The sequence below is a fragment of the Lissotriton helveticus genome, chromosome 1_1 (assembly GCF_964261635.1).
Source record: "Lissotriton helveticus chromosome 1_1, aLisHel1.1, whole genome shotgun sequence".
Lineage (NCBI taxonomy): Eukaryota > Metazoa > Chordata > Amphibia > Caudata > Salamandridae > Lissotriton > Lissotriton helveticus.
In genome coordinates, this window is record NC_136057.1 from 364,540,795 (window position 1) to 364,556,626 (window position 15,832).

General features: G+C 40.6%; 2 protein-coding genes across 16 annotated transcripts in view; one reads left to right on the forward strand and one right to left on the reverse strand.

Moving 5' to 3' along the window:
• Window positions 1-15,832, reverse strand: part of CACNA1C (calcium voltage-gated channel subunit alpha1 C) — a 2,299,705-nt gene that overhangs the window by 432,460 nt on the left and 1,851,413 nt on the right. For all 6 annotated transcript variants that reach the window (XM_078673661.1, XM_078673663.1, XM_078673662.1 and 3 more), the window contains 2 exons: window positions 13,638-13,690; window positions 11,840-11,986 (listed from right to left, as the gene is read on the reverse strand). In XM_078673661.1, coding sequence (XP_078529787.1) covers window positions 11,840-11,986; window positions 13,638-13,690 — 200 coding nt within the window. The remainder of the gene's footprint in view (window positions 1-11,839; window positions 11,987-13,637; window positions 13,691-15,832) is intronic.
• Window positions 1-15,832, forward strand: part of LOC144808862 (uncharacterized) — a 433,476-nt gene that overhangs the window by 87,983 nt on the left and 329,661 nt on the right. The gene's annotated exons all lie outside the window — the stretch shown is intronic.

The following is a 15,832-nucleotide window of genomic DNA, read 5'->3' on the forward strand; positions in this document are numbered from 1 at the left end:
ATATGGTTTCTCACAAAGTACTAAGGGGCCACTACAGACAAGGCACTGTCAAACATTTTTAACAATAATCAAATTGAGCACATTTAATACTGCAAAATCATTAAAGAAGTATAGTCTCTGTGTAAGTGAAATCTAAACCTTTATATTTGTTTCTGTGACTAGATTTCCCAGTCCGAATCCCACTGGGAAATTAGAACGTTTGAAATATTTGGTGCACCATGTAAAATGGGAAGTTTTTTCCCCAAAATTCTAGAAGGGCCACATTAGCCAAACATTATTGTTTCTAAATGATTTGGGTAAATGTAGCTCTTATCACAAGAGGGTTAAAAAGGTAATGTCTCTTTTACACCAGGGATCTCTAATGACTTACAGTTTGGGATTCCAATATGGCCACAGTAGAGAGATAAATATTCACTAATGTTGAAAATTCGAATTACTTATAATAAATCTGAGTTAAGGCATGCTGCAGAATGGACTGGGTTAATTAGAGAGAGCAACTAGTGAAAAGGGTTTCCTTAAAATCATAGAATTATAGTGACAACAATTTTTCATTTCTGACTTTCTGGCATCGATTAATGGAAGCAGCACATCTGTAAGATGGTAATGCTTACAGCATGGGCAAAATGGGTGCATTCATTAAGGGCAATATCAGCTGTTTTCTCTCCTCTTTCCAGAACGGCAATAAAGGTGGGACAACGCCCACAGTGTCAAACTTGTTAATATTGAGATTTATAGTTCAGGTGCTTAAGAGGGGCCAAGACACCTTTACTGTGTATATCTAGAGGGATGAAGACATGGGGTTACCAGTTTTTTGGCAGGCAGGCTTATAAGGGGAAGTCCAATCAATAGGGATGTATTTTAGGGTAGTATTGACTCCACTTTAAGCCGCACAATATGCAGGCGTTGATCATTTCTTTGCTATTTTATGCAAAATATGGCCCAGGATTAGGCCCCCTAGATCCTCTAACAAAATGCAGGCTCAGTGCCAACCGGACAACTGCAGACAGGAAATCTGGTGGACTGTAACCCACATTCGACTTGCACATTAGGATGGTGCATTCTGGGCACAAATCAGCTCTGTGTGACTTACAGGATAATGAGTTTGTTAGAGAGCTATACACTGCTCTCACAATGAATGGACCCATACAAGAATCCACACTATGGATATATGTTAAAACGTTATTCAAATTGACGCTCTAATCAAATGCATATAATGTTTTATAGATTTAACTATGAAAATAAAGTAGTAGCAATAAATGCAATAAGTAAAATATTAAAAAGAACTGCAACATTGTGACAGTATTTCATAAATTCATTTAATTGTATGATGAAATCAATCTTTGTTTCACCAACCCTTCCCTTCTATGAGCCCCTAGCTAAACTCTCTTGGTAGTCTGCCAAAATATCAAAGAATAAATATTGTGATGTATGAATATTTTGCAAAAATATTGTTGCCTCTAAAATATCGTGGGACAGAATATAGAAAGTAAGCATATCATTTGTTTTAATGTATATAGTGTTGTTTTATTACGTCATTGTATATGATCATTTCTTTAATATAATTGTATAAAATATTTTTAAATTAATTTTAATAATATATATATACGTTATTGTATTATAAGATATTCGTATTATCAGATTTCTTTTTTCTTTTTATCATAATTTGTAATGTATTAAATTTAATTAGCAATTTTAATTTAGTAGAGAGCTGTTGGGTTAGAAGGGGATTAGGGTGGGAGGTATTTCAAAATCTAACAGTTTTGTTTTGTTTTACTTAATGTTTATTTTAAATAAATTATTAAATTATAATTATGTAAATTCATTATTTAAATTAGTATTTATTTAATTGTTGATTGTTTGATCAGTTTAATTATAAAATAGTGACTGCATTTTATATTTATTAGTTATTTTAGTTATTTTAATCATGTTTTTATTTAATAACTAGTTGAATATTAATTTTGTTTTTGTAAATGAGTTAATTATTCACTTTAATTGTTTATTGGTTTTTGGGTAGCATGGATGGAAGTGTATTTAGTTTAAATATTCTACATTTTTAATGGCTTTTTTAAATAATTAATAATTACATGTTACTTATCTGTGAACATTTGTTTTATATTTTAAATGCTCTCATATCTTTATTTTGTTTTACATTCAGTCCTCAAAAATCTGTACAATGTTGCCAGATCTGCAGGTCTAGTGACTAGAATAATCTATTTAACCTAACTGTAATATGCTTGGCTGATAAACTTGTTGAAATTGTGTGATCCTAGGCAAATATATTTTATGTCACTGAGTCGCCTTTTTCTTCATTATCACATACAAAAGCACCTTCAAATATGTGAGTTCAGAATGTCTACTCTACATTTAACTCTCTTATTTGATTTAATAAACTAAGATTTTGCTCCAAGTATAATAAAAACTAGCTCACATATAGGATACACGTCATACACATGACACCTGACTTGCCTCTTAGTTCATCAATAGCATTGTCAAGGAGGGGGCAGAAATGTTTTTCAGTTCATATTTAAAAATCACTTTTAATAAATATATAACTAAAGCGTTGTGCGGTAGTGTACTGTCATTTATAGACAGACATTTTTCATTGCAATGGCCATAAACATTCCTACCAACATGCAGTTTTACTGATAAAACTATATAGTATACAAATGATAATGTGTGGAAATTGTGTTTTAGAAAATATTTATCATTTGCACATCACCATCACCAAGTAAAGTATTCTGATTTGTTTTGATCCTATTAAAATCTGTTTCAGTTAAGAAATGCTTTCCTAACTACTGAACTATATTTTTATATACTTGTACAGTTCATTTACAAACTTTTTACAAGGGTGCCTAGCACGATTGTCAGACGGTTGACATTACAAAATCCTCTAACTTTGTAGTCAGAGAATGTAAAGTAAACACCAGCCTCCGGGATAAATTAAGCAGCTATTTGTATGAAGACATAAGCTGACATTTGACCTCTGTCTTTGAAGTAGTAGCTAATGTGACAAGATAAAAATGAGATTTAAAGGCATCTTTATTGCTTATTGACTTTTTGAAATAACGAAACCCCTCCAAAGTCCAACACTTTCCCTACTGTTATTTGGATTGAAGTGGGACTCATTAATCTAACCTCTCTAAAGTCCAACACTTTCCCTGCTTTTGCTTAAGGTGGAGTGGCAATAGTAAAATTGTTTCCTTCAAAATTCAACATTGTCCCTGCTGTTGCTCATGTTGGAGTGAAAACAGTATATCTAACCCTTCCCAAAGTCCAATACTTCCCCTACTGTTGTTGAGAGGAGTGTGAATAGTAAATGTAACCCTTCCAAAGTCCAACACTTTCCCTTCTTTTGCTTACGTCGTATTGGGAATACTGTATTTGACCGCTCTAAAGTCCTACAGTTTACCTACACTTACTCAGATTGTAATGAGAATAGTATATCCAACCACTCAAAAGTCAAACAATTTCCCTACTGGGGCCTAGGTTTCCGTGGGAATAGTGTCTCTAACCCATCCATAGCCAAACATTTTCCCTGCTTTTGCTTACGTTGGAGTGAGAAAAGTAAATCTGTATCCCAGATGTGTTAAATTGAAAAGCGCTGCTGAAAAGAAAATCTTCCCCATTAATGGAATGATGAGAAGAAATGCAGGATGACTTAATGAAGTAAATTGACAGTGAACGAATATTGATCCCTGATGACGTTCAAGTGTGGACGAAATGCGTAGGCTGATGTATTTATGTTATACGAGTTTTTAAATCTAGTGTTTTGAAAATATATGTTTCTGAAATAAACAACAGAACATTTCTACAAAGCAAGCTTGCCTATGGACTGGATTCTTATAGAATGCATGCAATCCGAGAAGGCAAGTAGTTTGCATTAACCAAGTTACCCAGGAAGTTGAAGATGCCTCCTTGAGAAGTTAGGATTGTGTTTCTATAGGAAATGTATTTTTTGTGTTGCTAATAGCTATGGCCCACATTTAACGAATCTCCACAAAACTTTCACAAAAATTGCAACTTTTTGACTTGTTTGCACATGGAAAGTGTCTGGGGGATCTGTGAAACGGGGGCTGAGAAAAGGGGGGGGTCCAAAACATGTATGCCCTATTAATTTTTCCATAAGAATTTTAGATGCTGCTACAGTCCAAACTGCTGAACAAATTTACACCAAATTTGACAGTAAGCTAGATCTTGGCCTAGAAAGAGTACTTTTTGTGTTTTGGTGTAAATCAGTTCAGTAGTTTTAGAGAAGTTAAGGTTCCTCAAAAATTTACATTTTACACCACTGAGGATCCGCAGAGCCAATCGGCTGCCACCACCTCAAACAGGAAGTGGTGGAATCCTTCTTAGGACTTGGGATTCAGTCCAGAGTCCTGAAATAAGGTAAACAAAAGATACAAGGGGACAGGGTACAGATGCCTTGACCCACTATGTCTGGTGATGAGGTACCAGAGGGACCCCAGCTAAGTAAAAAAAAAGTACAAATTTTGCACCAGAATACGCGGAGGAACTGCAAATCTGCTGCAAATTTAAAAAAACAAAAGCCCCCCCAAGGTGATAAAGGGCCCGAGGGGATGACACTTTTTTATTTTTGGGGACAGGGGCGCACACATAGCCGACTTCCCAAGCCAGCTTTTGGCCCCATGGACCCTGTCCTCTGGGGCCAAAAGTATCTTTGAGGGGGTAGGGCACGCAGCCCCCCTCCCCAGGCACTTTTCAGCCCCGGAGGCTCTATCCCCTAGGGCAAAAATTATATGTTATAGGGAGGAGGGGGGCACATGACCACCCTCCATGAGCTCCTTCCTGCCCTGGTGACCCCATCTCCTGGGGCCTAATTTAATTAATTTGGGGAGGAGCGTGTGGCCCCTCTCCTCTGGTTGTATTCATCCCCAGGGGCCCATCGTCTATTTTAAGGGGAGGGGTCGGGCCACTCACCCCCCCCCCCCCAACCTGAGCCCTGTGTGGCCCAGCTCATTATCTGTGTCCCATTTGAGTCCACCCCGGGACACAGCAATTGAAACTTATGTTTGCTCCTGCTTGGCGGGAGCAATTTTGAAACTCCAGTCAAACGGGAGCAAACAAAGTCTGCTCAAAGCCGGTGGGAGCTTAAAAAATGCTCCCACCGCTGGGAGCAGACTTGTGATATGTTTCCCTGCCTGCTCTGACGCGCGCAGGGAAACTGATCAAGATACTGCTCTAGGAGGGAGTAGCATAAATAGCAGTTCCTTGCTGTTAGAGTGATTTTGGCCTAAACCGAACTTAAATAAACATGCTGTGAAAGGATTAAGTGGCTGTGATATTGTTTATCCGTACTTCCAACAAACAATTGTGGTGGAGATTACTCTCACTTCCGGTAGGGAATCGTACCCTTTCACAGATGACAGTCCTCACGGGGGCAAGTTCCAAATTTTATTCTCAGGAACACGGGGCGCACAAGCGTGTTTCGGCAACCGCCTTTGTCGATGTTTGCACAAAACGCCAGCATCGCCATTTTCTTTATATACAAATATTTCGCAATACCAGTTCCTCAAAACAGTAAAAGGACCAACTGTGCCCAGTATTGTGAAACAGGCACTTGAATTCCACCATCTTAGAATGTCGACAACGGAATACGCATTCAGTACCTATACATCATAATACCAAATACTCTGATCCACCTGGCGAAATCGCCATCAATGTATATGTGGTTGTTAATAAAATTGACAATTGCAATTGTCGGCAAAGATCTTGGGACTTTACAGATACAAATGGGAAGCCCTGAGGCTGTCAAAGCAACTGACGATCCAACACAACTGCTGGCCGGACTAGAAATTCAACAAACCCGGGACTCAGTCCTTTTAAACCAGCCTCCCTCCTATGCCGTCGATATTTTCTCTGAATTCGTCATTAAAGACTTGATACGTCTTCGTGAGGAGGACAAATATCATAAAAGAATCACGAATTTCTCTAAATCACAACAATTTGCAGTGGAAAGCTTGAGTCAGGACGATTCACTTGTTTGGAAACCACCGGACAAGGGTGGCAACATTGTCTGATGTTTCCAGTTGGTTTGAAAGTCAACTTGGTCTCAGTGACATGCTTCTTTAGCTTTTACCAGACCCTGTGGTTGACACAAACTCTACAGATTTCTTAGGCATGCTTCCATGTGGTAGACAAATACAACTATGTCAGGAAAAAAATATAAGAATATGGTTCAGGGTGCTGGTCAAGCCAGAGAAGTGGTGCGGCAGCATCACAAGCATGCTGTATATATATACAAGGTGTTGGGTGAGACATTTGTCTGTATCTGTAACTTGACGCACCAGACTGTACAACAGGCTTCAAGGCTCAGCCAGTTTTCCTAGCAAATGTGGGAACACTTAGGGCAAGTGACAACCTGCAATCAAATCAGCCTTTTCAGTCTGGTTAACGATAATACCCATAGTCAAGTCCTGGAATCGGCGAGTAGAAAGCAAAACCACAATAGTTTATGTTATCCCAAGGTGCTGCCCCGTTCATTGTGCCACACGCATCCTACATGGCACAGAGTAGGGAAGGGCACGTCTTCGTTATCTATATATTACAGGGTAGTTTAGGTCCTGTTAACACATGGGGGGTCACAAATGCCATTACGGTCTCACATAATGTCATCAGAACTTAATTTTGTGACTGGTGAGCAAATAAGGAGATGCCACAGATCTGTAGATCTGACAGGAAAGCCATAACACAGCCCACTAATTGGATACCTCATGTAGGTAGGGGCAAAGATCAACCCTACAAATGTTCCTGCAGTTTAGTTCAGTCATATGTCCTTTCATGTGGGGCTACTTAGGAAGGATAGCAAAAATTTGAGGAGGGCTTTTGACTCACACGGATTATGAAAAAAAAATCGAATTTCAGTCGAGGGGCTTCGGGCTTTCATCTCTCCGACCCTACTCATCTTTATTAGCAAGGGGCTGAGGGCGCAACACCAGTTTGTTTTTACCCATTTTTCCATGTCGGGAAAACTTCATTATTATCACATCTTACTAAGAAAGACAAAATGTGATGCCCAAGCGATGGACACACAGGTTAGCTGGATGTTATACATCTACAAATGGGTTCACAGGTGATCACGTCACCCAACACATGGGGGCACAGTGAGCACAGAGAGACGTAGAGGAATACAATACATCCAGGGCACTGGAAGCCTTCAGTAAGGAATGACAGATTCTTGACAATCAGGTTAGTAAGATCATAGGTCAAAGAAGTGTTGAGTGCTGGTTAAGACAGTGCCAGGCCCACCCTTGGGACAAGGCATGGTTTGGTGTGAGGTGGCATGCTATGATGCATACAAAAGAAAACAATACCGTGCAGTTGCAGAACTGCAGCAACAGCAACTGGTAATACCTGGTATCCTGAAGACAGATGGCCTGGTGCTGTGTAGTGCTGCTTTGTGGGCCACTGGCAGATCTGAATACACAAAGATAGTCTGTACTGCTAATGGGGGAACAAGCCGGGTTTTAGGGTGCTCACCGAGTAATAGAAGGCACTGCAAGTGTACACACGTGAAAATGATGCGTCGCGGCCGGGTCATTTGAGCGATAGCGCATTTTATTACAAGAGATTATCTATCAGACAGTAATATGGTCTTGTTCCAAAAAACAGCTGTGCGCACTACTGCACAGAGGTAGAGAAGCTTAGCAGTGGAGTTTGTGTTTGCCAGTGACCTCCTCGCCCAGTGGTGTAGGAACAGAAAAATGTATATATCTAACCTGAAAGCACTTGAGTTTGTCTTGATCTCAGCTTTCTCATGAGAGTTTGATGTGTGTACGGGGCAGGCTGGTGGTCCAGACCTTCTTGCCCTACCCTAGCATTGCTTGCGGATGGTAGGAATTCTATGGGTGTGGCTTAGTTCGGTCAAGACTAGCCTAGCCAGGCTGGTGTTTTCAAAAGTTACTTGGATACATTTTTGCAGTCTGTTTACGTGTATGGACAAAACATGAAGAGTGAGACTGGCTAATTGAATTGGTCCAAGTGGGATAAAAATATGATTTGCAACGCTGTTCACGCTCAGCAAATGCTTAATGAAAGGGTTTCAATGGTTTTGCATTTGACTTGTGAGGGACATCTAGTAACGACTAGTGGAACTGCAGCTTGATGTAAGAATAATTTCAATGCTTTTCCATTTGACTCGCGAGGGACATCTAATAACGACTAGTTGAATTGCAGCTCTTTGTAGAATTATTTTTATATTAGATACTATAATATTCACTGCCCACTGCTAATCTCGTCGCATAATGCTTTGCAGGGGCTTTGATTGGGATTGTTTTTTTTGCCAATAACTGTGCTTGGGGTGGTCCTAAGAAGATGGGACCACCACCGAAGTTCAACAAGATGTGCTTTTTGTTTATGCTCTTTGTGTTCAAGGCATCTGCTTGGTCCTCCCCCTAGGTTAAGGGGGACCCCAACATCATCACCTCTCTCATTGCCTAATGTTTTCATTGAAAAAGTTCACTTTCGTGAATTGGTTATTTGCTTTTTGGCATGTAAAAGTGCTTTATCAATGCATCTGAGAATGTTGTTGATGTAGCTGCTACGCTACGTAGTACTATGCCCAGGGTTAACTGGGATGTGAAAAATAAGAGGCACGCCTTTTATGACAAGAAGTGAGCACATGTAGTTTTGATCTCTGCTGAAACCAACATTTTATGTTTTTTTTACAAACTGTATTACTGTTGAAAGTTAAAAGGACAGTGGTAGTTAAAGGATGTATGCTTCCATACAAGATAAAATCCTTAATGGTTGGAAAACAACATTTGGAATAAGATACGCTGGAAGTTTATATTTTCTTTCTCAAGAAATCTCCTACTGTATATAGCGTTGGTTTAAATTTTGTGTTGTTGTACGATAAAATGGAGATATAAAAATGCTACATAATTAGTATTTTTTGGCACATAATTTAGCTACTCCTAATGCATAGTTTGGTACTCCATTTCTGTAAAAGGCCAACGTCTTCGTACAAAGATAGCACACTTTTCAGACGGATTCCCTTTGAACTTCGGACAAATGGAAAGTAAATTTTTTCAAGTAGCCCCTCTAGCCCCACTGGTCATCTACTTTGCCACACATTAAAGAATATACAAAATGGCACAAGCTTTATATTCAAGAATTCATAGCTACCAAGTAACCCATATATTCAGTGCTAAACCTTCATCAAGTACTTGCTTTTTCTTAGCCAGCAGAATTTTTTACCCTGGGCCTTGCACTTAGGACCCGATTATGAGTTTGGTGGTCCTACCGCCCAATCGCTGTAGCGGCGGTCGGGAGAATGCTGAAAAGTTGGCGTCCACTCGACTGCCATATTACGACAACAATGCCAGCCTGACGATGTTGTGGCAACTGTGTAACTGTGGCGGAATGCTTTGGTTCATAGAGAGCCTGCAGCACATGCTACTGCTGTTTCACTGCTGCTTGCACATTGGTTCACTGTGTGCTATGCACCATGTTGTGTATTGCATACAGTGCATGCACTACAGTGCAAGCAGAGGGGGACACAACATGTGTGCCCGTGCCCAGTCCCCAATGGGCAAACTCGTCGTGGGCTCTGTTTGTGGCCCCTTCCCTGCCTTTCTGTCAACCTTTTCATGGCTGGTTCCATGCCATGAAAGGCAGGTCATAATCGGCACCGCAGTGCCAGAATCGGCACCACCGCTTTCCCACCCTCCGTGGGATCCAAGATCCTGGCGGTTGCAGCCGTCTTGTGACGGTCCGACAGCCCCACTTGTGGTCGGACCACCACCACAGGTACGGCGGTATTGGTACCACCGTACTTGTAATGAGGACCTTAATGTTTTTTTAGTATTCCAACTGCCAGCCTTAAGTCCAAGTGTGCAAAGTTCTGATGATAAAGACAAAAACTAGGATCACCTGAAGGTGTGGTACTTAACCTGCAGTCATATAGCAGGCATGCATGGCAAGCTATGATTCACAAGTTGGAAAAAAAGTCTATCCCGCCCATTGCCTTTCATATAGTGTAAAATTAAATTTCAATCAACAGCCGCCTTCTGCTTTATGTCTCGTGCGTTATGTTTATAATCAAAGCATTGATTGGAGGAAATCCTGATCAAGATATTTGAAAAGGGTCTATTTTGAAACAGTCAGGGTAAGGTTAGAGAGAAGGAGACAGAACCAGGAACTAGCTGTTCTGAACATTCTGTCGGTCTTGAGATTTTAACCACTTCCTTCACACACGATATTAGATTAGTCTCTTTTCAAACTGTGAAACCATGTTTCAGGGTCAGACCTCAATTAAAATAAAACGATAACGACTTGCTGGTTAATAGAAATCAAAAAATCAAAAAACATCACAGAATGTGAAAACAGAATTTAAAAAAACATTACACTCTCTGCCAGTCAGCTACTGTCTTTAAAACACCAGTACAGATAAAGAGTGCGGTATGGACACCAGAAACACATTTTTGTTTAATTCAGATAAGGGCTTGGCATATTCGGACGAGGTCCTCAGAATGAGCCATTAATCACCTCACACATGCTCCTCACTTGGCTCGGATAAACAAAATTAAAAATTCAAATGAATTGTGCCCTAACCTAATTAGTCTTTGAGGAATGTCTAGCCCGGACCATAGTCTTTAACGCTGATTGGGCACAAAAAGGACTAGTCTTGTGTTTTTAGTTCACACTTGCCCTCATGTTGGTTTGAACAAACTAGATAACACACATACTTGAATGTCATCCAATTTGTTGGATATTGCAACAGACCGTTCTGCATGGTTTTTACTTAATTCTTTTGGTGTAATATGGGTTTCTGGATATTCAATGAATTTAAAGGGAGAACATTCCAGTTGCCTATAGTAATAGGTTATTGGCATTTACTTATTTGTATTACTTTTGGTTGATATTTTGTTTATTTCTCTAATTCGTCTCGCTCTTTCCACTGGGCACAAATGGACCAATCTGCAAAAACCCAAGTACCGCAACTGGATTCAGTGCAAAGCATTTACAGCTAGATCAGTGCTTAATTTGAGCTGGTGGTTTCTGGTGCTTGGCACCTGCACTTAATTGCCAACACCAGCACTTATGCCAGCCTGCCACATGGTGGTGCTGTTTGTCTAATTCGGAGATCTGCATAACTACAGTTGTTTATTAATTCAATATATATTAAAAATGACTAATGCCTGTCGCCAAAGCCATTCTCATAGGTTTGGGGGCCTGGAATAGACCGAATTGTCACGCTTGTACAACAAGTGTGATGGTTAGTTGTTTTGGTGTTACTGTAATTGGCTGCACTGACAGCGTCAATGGGCAGTGTAGCCAGGAGTAGCTTTGTGACGAGGGCCCTGGCATATATTTTTTTACAAATAAAGTACTGAGCTTGTTTGCAGGACTTTTCACCACAGGGCACATACATGTAATAAGAAGTACAAAGGATCTTTATTTCCTTTCTAATTTATTATCATATTTCCCTCATGTGGTCAAATGCCATAGTGGAACAGTTTTTTTTTTTTAAAACCTTCTTTTTTGTATACTTGATATTTAACCAATCTTGGGCAGAGGTGTGTGCTGTGTGTATGACTTCAGATGTAGTATGATCTGTGCACCAAACTACCTCTTGTGTTAAACATCTGAACGTGCAATCGAATTGAAAGACATACTGGACTATCAGACTTCGTATACGAAGGATACTTGGAGGGAGAAGATTACTAGTCGGCTCTCGTTTTAATTTCTCAATTACTTCTGTAAATGCAGACCTACTAATCTCATCTCGAGCTTTCATCCAAACAGCTGTCTGCTGACTGTGAATCAGTCATCTATGATGGAATTCACGTGCACTGGGCATGGAGCGCGCTGTACTTACTCAGGCCAGCCCTCAAACGTAGAGACCGTGAAGAGCGCCATCATAGCCGTGAGAACGTTGTCAAAGTCAAACTTGCTGTTCTCCCAGCTGCGGGGTTGGATGATGGGGTGGGTGACGTCGCCATCTTTGTAGGTGATGAAATTCCCTCTGTGGTTGTGGGGATGGGAGAGACGAGAAAAGATGAGAGGAAGGACTGAAATCAGTGATAAACTGCACAGTAGGACAGTTAGCAGTGTCTGCTGACTTTTTTACCCCTCCACCAGATATCAGTTATCCAAGACCATGCATACACAGGCTTAGCATTCCAACCCGACTGCAGACATTCCACATTTTTGGGCTCACTCAAGAGTGAGATTTAACAGCAAAATAGGAGGAACTGAATGTGCCTGTTGGTTTGCTTAGAAATGATGGCTATTTTAGGAGTGATAAAGTTTTTTTTTTTTTTAAAGTCGATCTATTGCCTGGCAACATGTAAAGGAAAATTATGGATGTGTGGTATTTGTGCACAATTTGTACTCTCTATTTGGGTGCGAAATGCTGGGTGCATCTAAATTGAGTCTTCCGGAACACTTAGATAAGGAACATAATGTTTTAAAATGAGTGATCAGCATAAGAAAACATTGCAGCGTCTCTGCCCCCATACAATGAAAACACTTCAGTTCCAGGATGGCTCTCATACTTGTTCAAAATTGAGGGGCTCTCAGGAAGAAATGAATAAAAAAGCAATAGTGAACAGTTTACCAAAGAGCCCTACTTCATTGTCATATAGTTTTTGACAACAATCTTGGAAATTCAGAATTAGCACAACATTGCATTATGACCTTTAGCAAAAAACGGATACATTTTCAGCAGGCCCTTTAAACTCTTACAATAAAAGATTCTATCCTACAGGTACTACAGTGGTGATCTGCAGAACATTTGTAGTTGTGTAATCCAACTAGATGAAATAAAAGGAGTTTTTTCTGTGCAAAAGTAGGGAGAGTCACCAATTTTCTGTGCAGGCCTCACATTGTTCAACCCTATGGCATTGGCTACACAACAGCTATCTACCTTAGAGGGTTTCAGGAAGGTTATTCAATTCTTTTTATCTAACTCGAACCTAGCAGTGGTTCAGTCTCAGTACACATTTTTCATCACATTTGTAGTGTTTCACTTTTAATCAAAATTAGACGTCATCAGTGTTTAAATTATGATTGAATATGGCAGTTGTGATTATCAAGTGGTGCTCAGAAGGGAGTACATTGAGAAAATTCCTGTTTTCAGAATAAATGCTTTTACTGATTGAATGCTTTGTCTTAAAACTGAAATTATGGTGAACAGTCCCATTCATCACGTTCTTAACTGTTTTTACAAGAAGCTAAAAAAGAACTGAGAATGCCATCATCCTAGGCCTTGTAAAGCAGTAACTTTTGTATATATTAAATCTTCAAATTTCTTGTGAAATGACAAACCTGAGCTAATTCTCAAACTGTTGCTTGAGTCAAACAAACATAAATCGGAGTCACACTGAGCATTTGTTTGAGAGACCCGGTATTAACTGTTGAAAACATTGGTACCGTACATAGGAGTCTCGTCTTTGCCTTATTTCCACTCATCTTCAACTTGTATTTATATACTTGTCTAGTGAAGTGCTCAAGATCACAAAAAGTGTCAAGTGGGGGAACATAAAACAGAATGCTAAATTTATGGGAACAAGTACATTCTATAATACTCGAAATGTACAGCCTGGACCAGCCCTACAGAATCCGACCCCTTCCATGGTAAAATGCATTTTTTGAGATTGTGTAACAAGACTTACTTGCAGTCCGCTTCGGTAATCTTGGAACTGTCAGTGCAGCTGTATAGTTTGCCCTAAAGAATATTAGAAGGGAGAATATTAGACCTACTGTCTTCTGTCTTTATAACTTACATATCTGAATAACAAAGTGAAACAGTTTACTATTTTTTCTTACAGTTCTCGTATTTTTATATTCTCATGGTTGGTTAGATGAGCCTGTTTGCACTAATAGTAATCGAAAATGAGCTACGAGTTTGCAAACGTGTCCATATTATTGATTACAGCTTGAACAGTGGGATTGTTTGCATGAGCAGCAAGCAGCTAATGCCGTCCACTGGTTTTGGGGAAATAGTTCTCGATCTGATGTGATCTGGGTGTTGGAAGCAGTTCAGAAGTCAGAATATGTAAACAGTTGGAAACGACAACTGTGAGAATTAGGAAGCCTTGATACTATCCCTTTAAACGATAGAAATATAAAATCTTACCGGGATAACTATGTAACAAGAAGAGCCTCTGAAATCTTGCATGTGGCCTGGCAGATTCAATGGCCCTGTGAGGCCTTATCTCAGGTCACTCAGTATGTATACATGATGTTTGTCCATAGATTCGACAGAGTTTGACTATTAACATCGCTGACTGGGTCAGATTAACAAGGATGATCCACGAACCTAAGTCTCCAAAACAATTTGAATATTCCCAATTTGGTAGACAAAACACGTATGAAACTTTCCTGGGGCAATCTTTTTCCACTGGGATAAAAAATCGACCCGGGCACACCAAAAAAGTGGCCCATATTTGTGTATTGCCTTTCCGCAAAACACTGCTTCAGCGAAGTTTTATGAAAAGAAAGGGGGTGGGGGCATGTTTTATTAATCTCACTTGGATAAAAAAAAAAGCACAAATGAGTTCGCACTGCTGAGTTGCACATGAATGCAAGTGAGACCACTTCTGCCCAGGCCCCCTGCACCAGCTCAATCAGCATACATTAATGGGATGGCACAGCGAGAGAAAGGGAGCGATACCTCGGCCCATCTGCCTCTAGAAAGGCCACTCAGGAACCCACTGGACCGTTGGCGGCGTCCTAACAGTCCCCAGGCTGCCCAAAAAAGCAGCCCACTGCTAGAGCTCTGCTACCAGCACTTCGGCCTTTTCCCGAATGCCCGCGTTACCAATCCGACCCTGCCAACAAGATATCTTGCTGTGTCATGGGTGCCTAACATGAGTTTCCAGCGCCATCTGCGGTTTCTTCGTCAATGCGAGGGGCGTGAAGCCACCTACCCACTGCAGTGGCACTAAACGTGATAAATAAAATGATTTCATTGCTAATTTTATTTTTCATGTTGAGCACGCAACAGCCTCCAGCTGGGATAAATGAGGGGGGGGTGTCCAACTCTGCTGCCGATTGGCAGCATAGAGGACTGGAGGAGCAAGATGGACCCTCCAAAGTGCGCATGTCACTTTGTCCGGCTCTCTTCAGCCGGCCAAAGTGACAAGCACACTTTGAAGCTCTCCACTCAGCTGTCTTAGACAGCTGGGTGGAGACCAATCACAGGCCTAAAGGGCCAGAAGGAGCGTCCAGCCAGGACGCTCCATCCAATGGTGGTGCTGCTCTCATGCTGGTGAGAGTAGCACCAGGATTGGTTAGGAGAATTTCCTGGAAGCTGGAGCACACAGAGCCGATAAAGGAGGGACCAAGGAGGACATCAAACTTGCAGCAGGCAAGGAAAGTGCTTTAATTTGTATTCTTTGCCACTCGCCTTGCCTGGATGCACTCACCCACCCAATTGGTCGTCTGCCTGCCCGCCTGACCTGTGCATATACGTGCCAGCCACCCCTGTCCAACACCACACTCTCCACAGTCACGGGATATAAACAAGGGTTTGTATACATAGATAATGACTGTGATGTGATCATCATATGTCTGGTTTTTAGTGCGACGTTTCTATGCCACTACTTTCAAACCTCACATGAAGTCAAAACACTTTCATAGTCACATAAGGTGAAAATACACGGCAGGAATTAAGTTACTAACCCAAAACAATTCCCTACCTGAGGTCCTGTATTTCCATAGGAGTTACCTGGTTGAAGAAACACAGAGTATGCACCTTTCTCGCTACTATCTTTATATTCCTTCAGCCCTCTAGTTTCCAAACCCTTTTACTGATCATTTATGTAGTATTTACAGTCTCTAGAATCCATTCTCAGAGGATATGCCT